The 20,285-nt window shown below is 38.3% G+C and overlaps 1 protein-coding gene and 1 long non-coding RNA gene across 7 annotated transcripts in view; one reads left to right on the forward strand and one right to left on the reverse strand.

The window, feature by feature from the left end:
• The window catches only part of togaram1 (TOG array regulator of axonemal microtubules 1), a 172,834-nt gene that overhangs the window by 120,240 nt on the left and 32,309 nt on the right, over positions 1-20,285 (forward strand). For all 4 annotated transcript variants that reach the window (XM_087989728.1, XM_087989729.1, XM_087989727.1 and 1 more), the window contains exons 6-10: positions 6,487-6,719; positions 7,772-7,869; positions 8,956-9,138; positions 14,519-14,611; positions 14,899-15,077. In XM_087989728.1, coding sequence (XP_087845854.1) covers positions 6,487-6,719; positions 7,772-7,869; positions 8,956-9,138; positions 14,519-14,611; positions 14,899-15,077 — 786 coding nt within the window. The remainder of the gene's footprint in view (positions 1-6,486; positions 6,720-7,771; positions 7,870-8,955; positions 9,139-14,518; positions 14,612-14,898; positions 15,078-20,285) is intronic.
• Positions 1-20,285, reverse strand: part of LOC122553488 (uncharacterized) — a 114,126-nt gene that overhangs the window by 43,143 nt on the left and 50,698 nt on the right. For all 3 annotated transcript variants that reach the window (XR_015757878.1, XR_015757877.1, XR_015757879.1), the window contains one exon: positions 19,826-19,941. This is a non-coding gene — a long non-coding RNA (uncharacterized LOC122553488). The remainder of the gene's footprint in view (positions 1-19,825; positions 19,942-20,285) is intronic.

A 20,285-nucleotide genomic window follows, 5' to 3' on the forward strand; every position in this document is an offset into this window, starting at 1 on the left:
TCATGAGGGGCATGGATCGGGTGAATAGCCAAGGTCTTTTCCAAAGAAGGGGGAAGGGAGAGAGATGGAGGTTAATGGGTGAGAGAGGAAAGATTTATAAGGGACCTACGGGATTACATTTTCAAGCAGATGGTGGTGCATGTACAGAAAGAGAAAGTAATGGAGACTGGTACAATTACAACATTTAAAAGGCATTTGGATGGGTGTATGCATAGGAAGAGAGATATGGGCCAAGTGCTGGCAAGAGGATTCTGGGTAATCCAAGATGGAGGACAGGAAAAATTTCTGGCTGTAAGAGCTGCTCCTTTTTTGGGGGGTATTTTAGGTGTTGGAGGTGATTTCCTCGAATTCCAGAAGCAGCAATTACTGTTTTATATGCTGTTGCATTGTTTTGGAACTTTGGGAAAAAAAAGTCAAAACAACAGCAGTTTAAATGGGAGAAGAGCAGACAAAGGAAGCACATGGTGAGGACAGTGCAGGAGAGAGAGAGAGAGAGAGAGAGAAAATCTGCACAGTTACCGCCTTTGCTGTTTGAATTTGTGTATCGCTGGACATCGGAGTGCATCTGGGAAAGTTAACAAACAGTGAAATTCACAACTAATCTTGGAGGAACTGTTGGGCGAAGTTCACAGCACAGAATCAAATAAGTTAATTGTTGTTTTAAGTCTGTCCAATAGAAAGGCTGCAGTAGTGGGTACAGTGGATTCTTTCTTGATTATACGTTTTTGGAGATAAGTCTCTTGATTAAACTTAAAATATAAGCCTATCTATTAATTTAACCTGGAGCAGTGTTTGTAGAGGAATAAGACGGTGTTATTTTCTGGGTCTGTAGATTGTGAAGGAGCAAAAATGGCCTTTGCAGTGATATGTACTTCTTGTCAAAGGGGGGAGTTTAAAGAGAGTTTAAGGGTTACTGCGGATTATATCTGCCATAAATGCTGTTGGATGCAAATCTTATCAGATCGAGCGGATCGGTTGGAGAGACAAATAGAAGTGATGAGGAATTTGCAACAGCTACAGCATGTGATGGATGGCAGTTATAGAAAGGGGGGAAAGTCTCAGATATAGTCACATAGATGGGTTAACTCCAGGAAGGGTAAGAGAGGTAGGCAGCTAGAGCAGGAGTCTTTTGTGGATCTACCCATTTCAAACAGGTATGCTGTTTTGAAAAATGTAGGGGGTGATGGATTTTCAGGGGAATGTAGCACAAACAGCCAAGTTTCTGGTATTGAGACTGGCTCTAATGCAACGAGGGGTACGTTGGCTTCCAAGAGATCAATTGTATTAGGGGATTCTGTAGTCCGAGGTACAGACAGACGTTTCTGTGGCCAGCAGAGAAAAATCAGAATGGTGTGTTGTTTCCCTGGTGCCAGGATCAAAGATGTCTCAGAGAGGGTGCAGAATGTTCTCACGGGGGAGAGGGGCCAGCAGAAGGTCATTGTCCACATTGGAACCAACGACATTGGAAGGAAAAAGGCTGATACTCAGAAGGGAGATTACAGAGAGTTAGGTAGAATTTTAAAAAGGAGGTCCTCAAGGGTAGTAATATCTGGATTACTCCCAGTGCTACGAGCTAGTGAGGGCAGGAATAGGAGGATAGAGCAGATGAATGCATGGCTGAGGAGCTGGTGTATGGGAGAAGGGTTCACATTTTTGGATCATTGGAATCTCTTTTGGGGTAGAAGTGACCTGTACAAGAAGGACGGATTGCACCTAAATTGGAAGGGGACTAATATACTGGGAGGGAAATTTGCTAGAACTGCTTGGGAGGATTTAAACTAGTAAGTTGGGCGGGTTGGGACCCAGGGAGATAGTGAGGAAAGAGATCAATCTGAGACGGGTACAGCTGAGAACCGAAGTGAGTCAAACAGTCAGGGAAGGCAGGGACAAGGTAGGACTAATAAATTAAACTGCATTTATTTCAATGCAAGGGGCTTAACAGGGAAGGCAGATGAACTCAGGGCAAGGTTAGGAACATCGGACTGGGATATCATAGCAATTACGGAAACATGGCTCAGGGATGGGCAGGACTGGCAGCTGAATGTTCCAGGATACAAATGCTACAGGAAGGATAGAAAGGGAGGCAAAAGAGGAGGGGGCGTGGCATTTTTGATAAGGGATAGCATTACAGCTGTGCGAAGGGAGGATATTCCCAGAAATACATCTAGGGAAGTTATTTGGGTGAAACTAAGAAATAAGAAAGGGATGATCACCTTATTGGGATTGTATCATAGACCCCCCAATAGTCAGAGGGAAATTGAGAAACAAACTTGTAAGGAGGTCTCAGCTCTCTGTAAGAATAATAGGGTGGTTATGGTAGGGGATTTTAACTTTCCAAACATCAACTGGGACTGCCATAGTGTTAAAGCTTTAGGTGGAGAGGAATTTGTTAAGTGTGTACAAGACAATTTTCTGATTCACTATGTGGATGTACCTACTAGAGAAGGTGCAAAACTTGACCTACTCTTGGGAAATAAGGCAGGGCAGGTGACTGAGGTGTCAGTGGGGGAGCACTTTGGGGCCAGTGACCATAATTCTATTCGTTTTAAAATAGTGATGGAAAAGGATAGAGCAGATCTAAAAGTTGAAGTTCTAAATTGGAGAAAGGCCAATTTTGACGGTATTAGGCAAGAACTTTCAAAAGCTGATTGGAGGCAGATGTTCGCAGGTAAAAGGACGGTTGGAAAATGGGAAGTCTTCAGAAATGAGATAACAAGAATCCAGAGAAAGTATATTCCTGTCAGGGTGAAAGGGAAGGCTGGTAACTATAGGGAATGCTGGATGACTAAAGAAATTGCGGGTTTGGTTAAGAAAAAGAAGGAAGCATATGTCAGGTACAGACAGGATAGAACGAGTGAATCCTTAGAAGCGTATAAAGAAAGTAGGAGTATACTTAAGAGGGAAATCAGGAGGGCAAAACGGGGACATGAGATAGCTTTGGCAAATAGAATTAAGGAAAATCCAAAGGGGTTTTACAAATATATTAAGGACAAAAGGGTAACTAGGGAGAGAATAGGGCCCCTCAAAGATCAGCAAGGCGGCCTTTGTGTGGAGCCACAGAAAATGGGAGAGATACTAAATGAACATTTTGCATCAGTATTTACTGTGGAAAAGGATATGGAAGATATAGACTGTAGGGAAATAGATGGTGACATCTTGTAAAATGTCCAGATTACAGAGGAGGAAGTGCTGGATGTCTTGAAATGGTTAAAGGTGGATAAATCCCCAGGACCTGATCAGGTGTACCCGAGAACTCTGTGGGAAGCTAGAGAAGTGATTGCTGGGCCTCTTGCTGAGATATTTGTGTCATCGATAGTCACAGGTGAGGTGCTGGAAGACTGGAGGTTGGCAAACGTGGTGCCACTATTTAAGAAGTGTGGTAAGGACAAGCCAGGGAACTATAGACCAGTGAGCCTGACCTCGGTGGTGGGCAAGTTGTTGGAGGGATCCTGAGGGACAGGATGTACATGTATTTGGAAAGGCAAGGACTGATTAGGGATAGTCAACATGGCTTTGTGTGTGCGAAATCATGTCTCACAAACTTGATTGAGTTTTTTGATGAAGTAACAAAGAAGATTGATGAGGGCAGAGCAGTAGACGTGATCTATATGGACTTCAGTAAGGCGTTCGACAAGGTTCCCCATGGGAGACTGGTTAGCAAGGTTAGATCTCATGGAATACAGGGAGAACTAGCCATTTGAATACAGAACTGGCTCTAAGGTAGAAGACAGAGGGTGGTGGTGGAGGGTTGATTTCAGACTGGAGGCCTGTGTCGTGGGAAGTGTTCACAGCTTCCGAAATGCCACACGACTGGCATTCCATTGACTGAACTATCTTGCTATGCCTTAACCTTAAACTTTTAAGTCACTTCATGTCTCATAACTTACCTTAACCTTACTCTGATACTATTAAGTAAAATGACACCAGAGTCCTCCTGGACTATAGGGCTGCTCTTGCATTAAAGAGAGAAACGACTACTAGCATTTAACTTGACAGTCACTGCATCTCAAGCGAGGGGAGAAGTTGAGAAAGAAAATCCTACATGGTAACCTCAGTTGGTGCAGGAATTGAACCCAGCTTCTTGACATCACTCTGCATTGCAAACCAGCCATCCATTTGACCTTCACTATTAAGTGTAAACTGGAGATGAGTAGAAAGTATCAATTCTTTGCCCTGAAAATAAATTAGCTGCTTCTTGTGTGCCTACAAATCCTTTCTTTTCTTTTAATAGTTTATAAGTTTCCAATATTTAAAATTACTGCAGTTGAAAATAAATTAGCTGCTTCTTGTGTGCCTACAAATCCTTTCTTTTCTTTTAATAGTTTATAAGTTTCCAATATTTAAAATTACTGCAGTTGAAAGACAGACCCCAACAACCAATCGACTCATGAGTTCCATCTGATGTCACCATTAGACATTATTCCAAACTGCGCTGCCCTGAAACACGGTCCTACACAGGTCCGGTTCCTCTCGCACCCAATACGTAAGTGAAAACCCCGAGCCTCAGCCTTGAAATTAAGTGGGAAATCGAAGTTGAAATGGTGTTGAAATAACATCAGTGTTATGGACCAGGCCAGACCCCCTGAAAATATTTCAAGAAGGTCCAACCACTCAGTTTTAAACAAAACAGAATTTATTTACAGACTACTGAATGAAACAAGAATAAATGAGAACCAAATTTTGAATAATTTAACTTATTTGAAATCCTAATTGATTCTATCGCAACTTAATGATGCTGTTCCAAATACTTGCAACATCTGCATAAACACGCCTTGGCAAAAAGGTAAATTCAAACACAGCTTCTTACAGGAAGGACGTCAGCGAAAGAGAAAGAGAGAGGATCAGCATGGAATTGCTTCTTTGGGTCTCCAGCAGCTTCTCTCGGTTCCCAGCTAAAGCTTGACCAGCAGATGCAAAACAAAACAGCTTGCTAAAACCAAACCAAACCCTTAACTGGGAGAACTGACCACTGCCCTTTCATTGTACAAGTGATTTAAAACAAATCACTTAAAAGCTTTCTCAAGTAGATATTTCCATACATATTGGAACCTCTGTCTTTACGACCCCTCTGAAAAGAAACCAAGGACAGAATATCTTATTAAAGGAGCATCATCATCACATCAGCCATGATCTTACTAAATAGCACAGATATTTTGAGAGGCTATGTATGACCTAATGTTTCTATTTCTTATTGTCATGGTGATGCAATACTCGGGGCATGCTGGGTTGCTTATAGTTGCAGTCGTTCAGCTATGACAATTAACCCGTAACTCTATCCACTCTTCCGCTTGAAGGTAAAATGTGCCGTTGAATTATTATAAAGAAGAGTAATAGAATTCTGCTAAATGTCCTGATCAATATTTTTTCTCAACCAGTATGACTGAAACTAAATTACCTGGTTATTGTGGTGATATTGTTGTTTTTGTGTGAGTTTGCTGTGAAAAATAGACTGTCAGGAATGTACAGTTGAATCCTGACTTTACAGAGGTACTATACAAATGCAAATCTGTCTTTGAGTCAAATGAAGAAAAACACAAAGCGAAAGAATGCTTTTAAGTTGTATCATAACATTTCATGGCTAAATGCAGAGAGGCATATTTCCAGTACTATCTGAGATATGAGATTTTGAGTATGAACAAAAACCAGAAGGGTAAAAGATTTCAGCTGCAGCTGTTTTCTACTAGCTGTTTTGAGCTTAGGGACAGATTGCGTGTCTTCGTTATTTCTGCTTGACACTATACCTGAAAGGATGAAATTAAATATTTTACAACATTGATGAAAAAGAGGTCCCTTTTGATGTACAAACATGCTTCAGTTTCAGTCCCATCTGAACAATTGAATATTGAACTGAATAAAAATCGAAAGAACTCAAAAACAGAAGTAGAATTTGATGGAAAAGCAATTGCCTCAGCTCTGAGGAAGGGTCACATGACCTGAAATGTTAACCTGATTTCTCTCCACTGATGCTGCCAGACTTGCTGAGCTTTTCCAGCAATTTCTATTTTTATCACTGAATACTGAACTACCTAGTTAGTAGGATTTCAAAAGGAAAACTAGTTTAATTTCCAATGCCAAATGAGTTGATATTAGCACATTCCCTGAAAACTGTACATTGTAATCTAAGTTGAGTACACAGAGTTAAGAACGAAAAAAATGCCTGTGGGTAGAAGTAATACCTTGTAGCACAGCTGTCCATTTCTTAAGATAGTTTAACTGAATAACAGTTTTAAAGGTGTTTTTGGATTTGGGCTACATGTCATGTTGCTGATTTAAGAAGATCATCAAACAAGATTATAACTGGAGAATAAATAATTAAAAATTCCAAACTACAGCAATTTAAAAGTGCTTTTTGATGCTTGGTTGCAATGCCTTATTCTCAAAATGAAGTTTTAAATCCCTCACAAAAATTAACCTGTAAGGGACGACTGTTGATCTCTCAAAGTAAGTTTGCAGCTACCAAAAGTGAGGTTCTGTTTTTTCTTACAGATGATGAGTGCCCTAAAATCTTTAAGAAACAGTGCTGCAAAGAAAAGAGCTAAACTGAGTAACAGTGCATCTGATGTTGAGAGTCCAGACTCAGCCCTCAAATTGGAACATTGTGTGGATCCCACATCACGTACTTCATCGCCTTATGCAAGCACTTACAGTGAAAGTGATGTTTACAGCCAGGAGTCTTTGACATCACCATTGCCTTACAGCCCTTGTGGCAAGAAAATAATGTAAGTATTAACAATAGTTTTCAGTACTTCTGAGTTCTCAGTATCTGCACTGTGAATCTAATGATACAGATACACTGAAATTCATCCATTTTTCCAAGGATATTTTTAGTGGTCAAAAGTTAATATCTAAAATGTTCCCATATACAATAAAAACATGATCACTATTTTCTCGCACTTTATCTCTCTATCTAATTTCACCCTTCAAACATATCTTATTTTCTTTATTCATTTCTTTTCCTAGTTTCTAATTAAACTTAAATAATTTAGTGAAAAGGTTTAAATTTTGTAATAGATCTTCTCTTGTATTAACAACAGCAACAATAAAAACAGAAGTTACAGGAAAAGCTCAGCAGGTCTGGCAGCATTTGTGAAGAGAAATCGGAGTGAACATTTTGGGTCCGGTGACCGTTCCTCAGTTCTCAGGAGGAGTCACCAGACCTGAAATGTTAACTCTGATATTCTCTTCACAGATGCTGCCAGACCTGTTGAGCTTTTCCAGCAATTTCTCTTTTTATTTCTGATTTACAGCATCCGCAGTTCCTTTTGGTTTTTCTGTTGCATTTAACTGGATATCTCTCCTCCCAGTTTTCAGGAGCACTGAGGCACTTGTACTAATCATTACAGCTCTCCAGCTGAATTAAATTCATTGAATGAAACATGCACTATCTTCCTGGTTTAATTTCAGATTCAATCCGACATAGTGGATACTCTGACATTACTTAAATGGGCCTTACTGCAGTCTGCTCTTCAAGTCTTTCTATTGGTCACTGCTTTATTTGTATTTTGCTTGATATCCTTGTTTTCCTTTTTTACTTTCTCTCCAGTTTCATTATTTTATCATGACCTGTCTCTAGTTTCGCAAAATTCTCTGACCAGTTTATCATGAAATACTGTGGCTACCATGGTAATGTAGTGATTTATAACCATGTTTAAATTGTTTTAAATTAGCACCAATCATTTTATTTGTTGTGGGTTTGAGTATACCTATATATTTTTAATTTTTTGTGTTGATCTTTCAAACTCTTTGATGTGCTTGATTGTGATTTCAATAGGTCTGATGGTTGTTCCCAATTAGGATTTAAATTACGCCATGTTCAAATACCATCAGGAAAGGCAAGGCCTTCTCCAGCAGAACATAGCTCCGTCTCAGGTATCACTTGTTAAAATTTGTTATGTATTTGCTTGATAAGCCGAAGATGTGATATTGGCTTTAAAATGTTTTTATTACACTACATGTTAAAGCATGCTCATTGGTGACTCAAAAAACTATTATTTTGTAATGTATATATTAATGACGTTCCTGTTTTTAGAAACTTAGTCCCTTGTTAAAATTACGCTTTTACGTTCTGTAGAAGTTTGTAGTCCACTGAAGCTGATGTAATGTACAATCAGGCCACGGTAAATCGGACCCAACTCAAACATCCCCTGCATCTGCTCAACAGCTTAGGTTACAATTAAGTTCCAATTCATTAGTCTTTTGGTGTGGATATGTGTCTTTACTAATCCCATTTCTAGTTTTCATTTTTTTTTTGCCTCCTATAATGGGCAGGTAATGGCATAGTGGTAATGCCACTGGACCCCAAACTAATGATTCAGTGACATAAGTCTGATTTCTACCATAGATATTGGGGAAATTTGATTTGAATACTCTTAATATATCCTGTTCCACCATCGGGATAAATCCATCAGAAGTGGCAGCACAGTGATATACACTTGAGAGAGAGAGGGAGTTGCGCTTGGGGTCCTCAAGATTGACCCTGCACCCATGAGGTCTCATAGCGTCAGGTGGAAGATGGGCAAGGAAATCTCTTGATTACCACTTACCATCACTGGAGTATTAAATATTAGTCTTTTATATGAATTGTAGAATATAAATCTTCAGTCTAGAAAATATTAAGCAATTATAATGAAATACAGCCTTGGTGATAACACTAGCATTTTTCTTGGTATTCGAAAATAATTTGGTTACCAGAATGTTTCTTATAGGTTCTTACCTATAAAGTATTCTTAGGGTTAGCTTCTGGTTTATAATGTGTGTAAGCAAAATATGCAATAAGAATGGGTCATAATAGGCAACTATCTCATGATTCTGTGGGGCTTGTGAATATGTTGTACCATTTCCATGGAATGCTGCAAGATATTTGTAAGAAAGGAGAAAAGAACCAAGTATTACAAAGAGGGAGCAAAAACCATTTTAAAATAATACTGCACAAATAGTACTTTTTTGTTTTGACAGGAATAACTTTCTGTGAAGGAGCAACTTCTGATGTGAGTATTGTTGGTCAACGCATGACTTATGGAAGTGGAGTCCCAGATTCTGAAGAGGGGAAACAAATTGAAGTGTCTCACTCCAGCTCTAACTCTAAATTTCAATCCAAGGAGCATCAAAAAAATACAACTAGTAATAAATCCACAAGAGGTCAGTGTAGTTATTTAAGCAGGATTATTTACATATTGGTTAACAGATGCATAATTTGTAATTATTAATATTGATATGTCTCATAACTGGCCATTTTTGTACAAGCACTTTTTATTTAGTTGTCACTAATTAGATAATTAATCATACTCTGCTTGAGTGTTATCATAATTAAATATAACAATCTTTCTTGAATAATAGCATTCTGACAATATTGTTAAATGTGTGCAATTCAAATTCAGGGAACAGTGAAAAATCGTTTTAAAAACAATCTTAAATTGTAGTTATGTGATGAGGTATTTTGTAAAACAACCAAAGAGTGGCATCCTCAATTAAAATTTTTTACCTAAGCAATTGTTGCTCATTTTGAAACTTGAAATTTGCTCATCAAAGTTTATTTGGATTTCCATTGAGATGAATTCCTCTGCAGTTATAGGCTGTTTTGTGATTTATCAAGTCAAATTTGCACAACCATGTGAATAATTTGTGGTCTGAATGTTGATATATTAGAATGATGCAAATCACAGGTGTAAGTGTAATGACGATTAAGCTAAATGGAATGATAGATAAGATGTAATTCATGGATCAATTCAATTCAGAAAAGAATAAGCATTTCCTTTGGAAAATGAATTAGAGTTCTCCAGAAACGTTGAAGAAATAGTATTTCCTTGAAAATAACTCATGCTAACGTTTTGTTCAGGAGAAATGGCAGCTACCTTTGTGAAATTAAAATTGCCAAGTTAAAAATCATTTCAAAACATCATAGAGTCATACAGCATGAAAAAAAGACCCCTCAGTCCAACTCATCCATGCTGACCAGGTATCCTAAATTCAGCTAGTCCCATTTGCCTGCATTTGGTTCAAATCCCTCTAAACCTTTCCAATTCGTGTATCTGTCCAAATGTCCTTTAAATGTAATTGTACCCGTCTCTACCACTTCCTCTGGCAGTTCATTCCATACCAGCACCACCCTCTGTTGAAAATATTGCCCCTCAGGTCCCTTTTAAAGCTTTCCCCTCTCACCTTAAATCTGTGCCCTCTAGTTTTGGACTCCTCTACCCTTGAAATAGGACTTTGGCTATTCATCCTCTTTATGCCTCTCATGAGTTAATAAGCCTCTATAAGGTCACCTGTCAGCATTGGACGTTCCAGAGAAAGAAGTCCAAGCCTAAGAACCTCTCCTTATAACTCAAACCTTCCATTCCTGGCAACACCCTTGTAAATGTTTCTCGTACCCTTTCTAGTTTAATAGCATCCTTCCTATAGCAGGGCGACCAGAATTGTACATGTTATTCTAAAAATGGCCTAACCAATACCTTGTACAGTCACAACATGATGTCCCAACTCCTATACTTGATGCTCTGACCAATGAAGGCATGCATGCCAAATGCCTTCTTCACTACCCTGTCCACCTGCAATGTCACTTTCAAGGAATTATGAACCCACACCCCTAAGTCCTTCTGTTCAACAACACTCTCCAGGGCCCTACTCTTAACTGTGTAAGTCCTACCCTGGTTTACCTTACCAAAATTCAACACCTTGCACTTAACTAAATTAAACTCCATCTACCAACTTCTCGGCCCTTTGGCCCATCTGATCAAGATCTCATTGCACTCTTAGATAACCTTCTGCACTGTCCACTATATCACCCATTTTGGTGTCATCTACAAGCTTACTAAACATTGCTCCTATACTCTCATCCAAACTGTTAATACAAATGATGAACAACAGTGGACCCAGAATCTATCCCTACGGTATACCATTGGTCACAGGCCCCCAGTCCAAATAGCATCCATCTGCCACCACCCTCTGCCTTCTACTATCAAGTCAATTTTATATTCAATTGGCTATCTCTCTTTAGATCCCATGTGTTCTACCTTACTAACCAGTATCCCATATGGGATTCCTGAAGAAGGGCTTATGCCCGAAACGTCGATTCTCCTGTTCCCTGGATGCTGCCTGATCTGCTGCGCTTTTCCAGCAACACATTTTCAGCTCTGATCTCCAGCATCTGCAGACCTCACTTTCTTCCCATGTGGGAGGCCTTGCTAAAGTCCATGCAGACAAAAGGCGGATATAGTTTAGGAATCTAACTTATTTCAAAAGAAAACATCTCAATAAAAATACTCTGTCCGTTCCAATAGCCAGAGGGCCTTTTCTGTGCTGTATAAATTTGGAAGTACAAGAAATTGGAAATGACACACCTTTTGTGGTCGCTATTGTTGCTGCAGACTCGAAGGGCCTAATGGCCTTTTCAGTGCTGTATAAATCTATGAATACTGTTGCTTTGAAAGACGTATATCAATTTCTGCTTAATCTTGGCATTGATTTTATAAAGAATTTAACACTCCTGAAGGTTATCCCTACTCTTTCAAATTTGTAAGTTTGTCCCTTTTTGATCATTGCATTGTTAGAAATGTTGGGTACCCAAGTAATATTCTGTTGAGTTCAATATCACCATAGGAGTTGTCTAAAGCAGACTGAGAAAGTAGACTAAGGGGAAAGTCAATAGATGAGCAGTGGCAGACATTAAAGGGGATATTTCATAACACAGCAAAAATTTATTCAGATCAAAAAATACAAATTGATGACGAACAAGGTGGTGAAGGAAGATATCCAATCCATAAGTAAAAGATATAGGCACAGGTGTCAACTTTTCAGCCCCTCAAGCCTGCTTAGGTATTCAATAAGATCACAGCTAATCCAACACTCCCAACATCCACTTTTCTTCCCTTTGCCCATAATCCTTGATTCCCCTACTAATCAAGCATCTATCTATCTCAGCCTTAAATATGCACAAGGACTGTGCCCCCACAGCTCCCTATGGCAAGGAGTCCCAAAGATTCACAACCCTGTAAGAGAAGAAATTCCTCCTTATTTCACACTTAAATTTGTGCCCCTTAATATTTCAAGACTATGCCTTCTGGTCCTAGACTCCCATGGAGGGAAACATCTTCATGTATTTACCCTGTCAAACTCCTTAAAAATCCTACATGTCTCAATATGATCACCTCTTATTCTTCTGAGTTCCAAAGAGTAGAGTTCCAACCTGTTTAACAAAATCAGAAATTGCTGGAAAAGCTCAACAGGTCTGGCAGCATCAGTGAAGAGAAATCAAAGTTAATGTTTTGGGTCCGGTGATCCTTCCTCAGAACTTGTTGGAGAGGAGAGTAGAACTTCTTCAAAGTGGGCATGCTGAGAAGAGAAGTGGCAGTGAATTAAATACTAAATAAAAACTGAAAGAACTGCGGATTCCGTCAATCAGAAGCAAAAGCAGCAATTGCTGGAAAAGCTCAGCAGGTCTGGCAGCATCTGTGAAGAAAAATCAGAGTTAACGTTTCAGAATCTGTTTAACCTTTGCTCATAAGATATTCCCTCTATACCAGGGATCACCTTCTCTGAACTGACTCCAATAAAATAAGATATTTTCTTTAATCAGTGTTTCAGATTTGGTTTCACTGGCACCTTGTACAGTTGTAGCAAGACTTCCCTACTCTTATACTCCGGCTGCCTTAAAATAAGGGCTAATAGTCCATTAGTCAAAACATTCCAGTAATCAAAATTTTAAGTTTTACAATGTGACCAAAACTAAGTGTAGTGTAGGCTAGAGCTTTGGGATTTCTTTTTAGGACCCAGCAGCAGGTGACAAAAAAAGCTAATAAAGAGAGGAAACTGTTTATGAAAGTAAATTGGCCATACACATGAAAACAAATGGCAAGATTTTCTAAGGGTATATAAAAAGAAACAGTAGTTAAAGTGAGGTATGGGACTCTTGAAGGATGTGAACTGGAAAATTGATAGAAGGGAACAGGGAAATGGCAGATAATTTAAACATTAGTCTTCTCATTGGAAGACACTGTAAACATCCCAAAGATATCAAATAAGCAAGGTGCAAATGGAGGACAGGTCTTGTAACAGTCTCTATCACAGTGGACAAAGTATTTGACAAGCTAATGGCAATGAATGCAAATGAGTCATCAGTATCTCATTGAGGATTGGTTAACACACAGAAGATAGAGTAGGAATTAATGTGTGTATCAGGTTGGAAATATGCAACTAGAGGCGTGCCACAAGGATCAATCATCTGACCTTGATTATTTGCTATCTATAGTATTGGCTTGGAGGAGGAGACAGAGTGTAATGCATTCAAATATGCTAATAATTCGAAAATAAATGGGAGGGCACGTTGTGATGAGGACACAAGGAAGCTGCAAGAGAATATAGGTAGGTTGAGTGAGTAGGCAAAAAAAAAGTGTCAGATGGAGTTTAATGCTAGGAAAAATCAAAAGGCAGGCTTCTATATAAATGGAGAGAGACTGCAAAGAATTGCTGCACAGAGGGATCTGGTTGTTCTTCTGCATGAATCATAAGCATGCATGTGCAACAAGTAATTAAGAAGGCAATGGAAATTTGGCTTGTATTGCTAGGGTTTTGGAGTTTGAAAATAATGACGTCTTGTTACAACTGTACAGGATGTTGCTGAAGTACTGTTACAGTTTTGGTGCCTAACGGGATTAGGCCTTTATCGATAGATTTAGAAAACTGGGGTTATGATCTTATTAAAACATACAGGATTCTTAGGGAACTTTGGCAGATATCGAGAAGATGTTTTGACTAGTGAAGAAATCTCAAACTAAAGGACCTAGCTACAGAATAAGGGGACATTCATTTTAAACAGACGTAAAGAAATTTCTTCTGTGAGGGTAGTGAACATCTGGAATTCTCTATTCCAGTGAGTTGAGGAGGCTAGATCACTGAAAGTATTTAAAGAGGAGATATATGGATTTTTGAAATTTGTTTATGTTCACACTTGAAAGAAGATAGTGTAATTTATTTAAGGGGTTTTATTGGCAAATAGGAAATGCAAAACTTGGACATTTTCACTGAGATCACTGATAGTTCTAGGAAAGTTTTTCCACACAGCTTATGGAGGAGCACTGAGTAACAGACTGCAGCTTCCAGACTGCCATGCTAATATCTGTAAATTATAGTCAATTTCAGAGGGGCAATGAAATGAGCCATTAGTCACCTTGCTTCCACAACCACTTTAAAATTGTGCCCCTTGGTTGGCTAAGCTACCAATCAAAGCAATCATGTTCATAAAGGAGTCTTTTCTTCTCCCCATTTTATACCCCTTCCACAGTCACATCCTCTAAATCTCAGTATGAGAGTCCGTGATCTATATTAAATTGGTTATCCGAAAACCCTGCTCTTAATGCTTACAGATCAGGAGCTGATTAAACTAATAATTGCCGTATTTCTTTCCATTACAACACTGACTACATTTCATTGCTGTGAAACATTCTGAAACATCCTACAACTGTAAAAGATCTTGTGTATACAGGTTATTGTTTTAAATTTAACCAACAAGTAACTGTTTTAGGACCGACAGGATCCACCTTTAGTATGCAGCAGGTGAACAACCATGATGCTGGAAATAGGTTCTCTGAGGACTCTGTCATCATTGTAGGAAAAGGTAGGTTTATTGATCATTTGTCCTTTTCCTTGTTCTCCATGTGTCGTGATGAAAAGCCTCTGAATTCTATTTAGTGAGAATCCTGCATTGCATAGAATGGCAGAGCTCTGCAGGATTCCCCACATTATTAATAAATAAACGTCTGTAATTCTATAAAATTCTTATGTTCATTCTTTTAGTGGTACTGTAATATTTTTGTACTGCTATTTATAAAACAATAGAACTAGACATTGCATATTTGAAAACAAGGTAGCACTTTGCCATTTTTTTTGCTTTCTTCCTATAAGGAGTCTTTGGCAGTCCTCAGTCAGTTCCATTAGCAAACAGCCAAGCCATTATCTCATCTCTTGATAAGGATGAAATGGGTGACCGAAAACAAACAATGGATCCTCCTTCGGGAGTCTATGGAAGAGCTGTACCTCAGAGTTGTCAACCTGGATTTGATGGTTCAGAGAATGAGAAAGAGGTAATGCTACAATAACACTTTCTCAACAGGAGGTGATCAGGTTTAAAACAAAAGAGCTGGTAAGCAAGTGAAGTCTTAGGATGTTAATCAGTTTCTTGATGGTACAGGACTTGAGAATTGCTGAAGAAAGAAACATATTCAAGATTTTCATTTTGCACTCATAAAGGCAGAAGCACAAATGGAAACTTCAGAAGGAGCAATAGTAAAGGCTGCATGAGAAAGACTGCTTGTTTGGCAAGTTGAATGGTTTAAAGGTGTTGACAACACCTAAGCCAATCAAAGTTGACTTGGCAATCTTGCCATGAAAAATATTTTTTTTAAAATTCATTCACAGGCTGAGGGCATCGCTGTCTGGATGCATATTTATTGCCCATCCCTCATTGCTGACAGCGCAGGTAAGAGACAACCACACAGCTTTGGGTTTGGAGTCACATGTAGACCAGATCAGGTAAGGATGGCAGTTTCCTTCCCGAAAGGACATTAGTGAACTGCAGGTGTTTACAACAATGAATTCATGGTCGTCTTTGACCATAGACTTTTGATTCCAGATTTTGTTTTTGTTGAATTCAAATTTCACCATTTGCCATGGTGGGATTTGAACTTGGGTCCCCAGGCTAACAGTCCAGTGATAACACCACTAGGCCAACGTTTCCCCTTTTGATTTGTTTGTTGCTTCCTTTGAAACTTGGCATATTTTTATCTGTCCTAATGAGTGCAAGATGAAAAATATCAAGAATCTGTTTTTGCAGACATATTACAGTATAAATTACAGTATTGTCAAGAGTGAACTCTTCTGATTTGTACATACAGAGTAATACACATTGCTGTTTTAAAATACCCATCCAGAGAAACTTTTATATGAGCTCTTGTCAAGCATTCTCATTTTAGCTTTGTTTCAGGGCTAAGTTAACTCAATTACTGTATTAATATGCCACAATCTCAATTTCAGAAGTCATTATGTATAGATTACACTTGTTATTCAGTTGATTCAGTTTTATGTCGCAAAATTATGATCATAGTGAATTTATTTGAGACTAAAATATACTTATGATTACAATATTATGAGCAGAGTGACAGAACTTGCATTCAATCTGTGTCAAATAGATTTAAATCAAGTAACTTGGGCAAATTGAAGAAGGTGGCACACCACCACTTTTTCAAGGGCAATCGGAGAAAGCAATAGATGCTTGCTGTGCCACAAATTTGCACATCCCAGGAATGTATCTTTAAAAAGAGTTAACGCATAATTGACAGAATTATACCACAAGATTTTAAATGAAAACAGACTTTGTTGTATTTTGGAAAAAAAAAGAAATAAGTGCAATTTACTTTCCACTAAACCTGGAAAGATCTCGGCTTATACTCAGTTCTACATTTTACTAACCGTAACCCCCAAATTTGAATTGTTTTTAAGGTTATTACCAGTTTCTTTATCAGAATTTTTTATTACCTTACATTAATGCATTAATCTCCTAAATTTAAAGTCATATTCTAAAACCTATGGATTATAATTTAGATATTCACAAAAGAATTCACAATACATGATACGTTTTCATGTGAAGCTAATATCACTTGTCTTTATTAATTAGCACATGCTAGAGCAACTTAATTGAGAGACAGATGAACGATTAAACATGAATATCCAAGAGTTGCTTTTCAGGTTTCTTTATTAAAAAAGGCATCTCACAGTAGAAAACACCATTGAAGTATATTGAATGAGGTTAAATTGCTGTGTTTGCGCATATGGACTAGAGTCATGGAGATGTACAGCACGGGAACAGACCCTTTGGTCCAAGTCGTCCATGCCGACCAGATATCCCAACCCAATCTAGTCCCATCTGGTCGACATGGACGGGTTAGACCGAAGGGTCTGTTTCCATGCTGTACCTCTCTATGACTCTAAATGTTGCAATCGTATTAGCCTCCACCACTTCCTCTGGCAGCTCATTCCATAAACTACCGAAAAAAGATTTAGCCTTATTCTTTCAAGTCCAACTGTTCTTTTCATGCAGTTTTTCTTTACTTGTCTATTTTTCCCTCAATTCAGTTTTTTCTTTATTCTTCTGCATTTAGTTTTCGGATTTAACATTAAATCAGAGAGGGTGAGATCTCACTTCCTTCTCAGTGCTTGTACTATTTCATTATTCTTCAAGCTGAGTGATGAAGGAGATCATAACTGCTTGCACTGTCCACTCTGGTACCAGATGCCATGTTTTTTTTAGTGCTGTTATTTGCTTACTCTTTTTCAACTTAAGACACCACGAAATAGAAATCCTAATCATGCAAAAGTAATGGTAGTTGCCACTAGATGCTGTATTGCAACACTTTGAAATCTACTCTTCGTGGATTATTTACAACTTTATAGTTCTTGGATTACCTCAGAATTTAAATTTTATCATCTAAACCTGCAGCCTTTTTTTATTATTTTAAAGTGCACAAATCTGTTGAAAATAGTTTTTTCATTCTTTCATGGGATATGGGCATAACTGGCAAGACCAGTAAATGTTGCCCATCCTAATTTCCCTTGAATGGAGTGTTGGCAAAGTCATTGTAGAAGGCAATTAAATGTCAACAACACTGTTGTGAGTCTGGTGACATATGTAAGCCAGACAGGGAAAGAATGGCAGATTTCCTCCTCCCATAGGACATTCATAGTGCCACTACTACTGGTCACCACTACTGTCTCTACCTTTATATTGCAGATTTATTAAATTAACTTAAATTCCACATACTGCCACAGTAGGATTTCAACCAATATGCCAACAGCATTTGCCTGGGCCTATGGATTATTACTCCAGTGACTTTGCCACTAAATCAATGCGTTATAACGATAATGCAAGATAAAAAAAACTACTAATTCAGTTGTAACACCTGTGACAAAGCTGCTCCTTTAACAAGGTTATGTTGTCCTTGGTGATTTTTCAGAGATGTCATAAAAGACGCAGACTAAAAGTCTAAATTGAAGAGTTTTAGGGCCAGTTTGATTATAGCTAACAGATACTGCCTCAGAAAACAGGCTTTCAAGTTTTTGAAAAAAACACTTGTACAATGAAAGGGGAGTGGTCATTTCTCCCAGCTCAGTTTTTATCTGGTCTGGTTTGGTTTTTAGCAGGAGTGTTTTGAAGCTGCTGGATCAAAGGAAGCAGGTCGAGGTTGGTACTCTCTCTCTCTGACTTCTCTCCTGCAAGACCCTGTGTTGATTTTTGTGCCAAGGGGTGTTTTTGGGGATTGTGTTTCATTTGGTAATCTTGTAAACAAACTCTGTTTTGTTTGAAACTAAGTGGTTTGATCAGTGGCATCTCTCCTGGAATATTCACTGTACACCTGCTTAAAACAACTCGCAAGTTAGAGTCTGGGCTACCTTCTTGAAATGTTTTGAGGTGTCTGGCTGGTCTATTACACACCCTACTATGAATTTCAAATTTCCAAAAGAATGTAATCTTAGTTTTGGTTTTTTTATTTGACTTAAATATGTGTATATAAATAATCATAAATTGTCATTGGGTTGTAAAAAAAAATGAAGGTTCTGAAAGAATTCACATTTTGTCAAAACGTTTTGTCTTCCACTCATCAGTCAATTCACAAGATTATCAACTAAAGGGCAAAACCAACGTTTATTCTGTATGAAAGGAGGGTGCTAATTGGTTGGCAGGTAGACTCTGATTTGCAAAGTTGCGTCAAGGAGGTGGCACTAGTTAGTGATGACTGACAGCTAACTTGCCATTCTTTGTTTAAATTTTAAACCAGGGAAGTTAACTCTGATTGTTCAAAGTTAAAAATCACACAACACCAGTTCATAGCACAAAAGGTTTATTTGAAAGTACAGGCTTTCAGAGTGCTGCTCCACGCCGGGCAGGATACATAGGACACAGAATTTATAAGCGAAAGATCGAACTGTTATACAAGTAATGCAATGTATTAGATAAAGCTAGATGGCTGTTAAGTCCTTAGTTGCTTAGAATGGGGATGCAGGTTTTGATTGATTGATTAATATATAAATCCCAGAATTTCTTTCAAGTCACTGCCCCAAGATAACTTAAGGTTTTATCAGTATATAAAAAAGTGACATCTCAGCTCAGACAATGCATTAAAGGTGTGAGGTTAGACACTGTCTGTATCCCAAATTGTAGTCAGACTGGTTTTATTTCCAAAGTAGGAATTTATAAAATGTCACTTTAACTGCCTACACATTGTATGCTTTTTGAACAAAATAGAACATATCTGCAAATGCAAGATTATGGTTTGTTTGTTACGAGCAGCCGAAGATGTATGCTATTTAGTACAACCCACCAGTCTCCGTAATGTACAGCTTACATATATTGGTATTGAAATTTGTGTACCATGTTGCTTATTTGTGTGACAGGCAAAACATCTTTTTGACTTGATGACAATATCTTGCTCAAGGGTCTAGCGTGGAATTTGAACCCAAATTATTCTGACTTGGAGCTGACCACTCATATTGCAACTTTATAGTAGCAATTTGAAAGAGCTAGCTTCACCTGTAGCGCAAACCTTTGAGAAACATTACCCTAATCTGAGGTAGACTGAGCCTTTTTCAGACCAAGAGGATGGCTTTATGGCTTCATGAATTTACTCAAAATATTGCAAGAAAAGCTCCAGTCAAGGCAACCATTATCACGCACTGCTCTTTCCCCAAAAACTCCAAACATGAGAATTTTAAATAGCATTTCTGTAATTGAAGAGAAATCTTCTGCAGAATATCAGCTTGATTGTGTTATAATTCTTACCTAAAAGTCAGAAGGTTGTGAACCAGGCTCCATGGCGCATACCTTTGGGATACGAAAAGATTGCTAAGTTGTCTGAGATACTTTACTTCACTTGAAATGATGACTTGGTACATTATCTAATTGGGATAGTGGATAGTAAAATAAGACAAAATTAGTAATCTAGTCAACATTTCTCTCAGTAAAACCAACCAAAATTTTGTTTTAAATCCTATTGCTTTTTGGGAAACTTATAATATACAAAATAGTTGCTGCATTTACACAACAAACTATAACTGAACTTAATTGATTGAGACTTGATATGATATGGCCCTGGGTAGTGTTGTAGAACAGAGAGACCTATGGATTCAGGTACATGATTCTTTGAAGTTTGCATCACAGGTATCTAGGGTGGTTGAGAATGCGATTAGCACTCCTTGCATTCATGAGTCTCAGACTTTTCTGTATTGGAGTTGGTATGTCA

Source organism: Chiloscyllium plagiosum, unplaced genomic scaffold (genome assembly GCF_037043375.1).
Source record: "Chiloscyllium plagiosum isolate Xiang-an unplaced genomic scaffold, Cpla_swu_hap1 HiC_scaffold_8, whole genome shotgun sequence".
NCBI lineage: Eukaryota > Metazoa > Chordata > Chondrichthyes > Orectolobiformes > Hemiscylliidae > Chiloscyllium > Chiloscyllium plagiosum.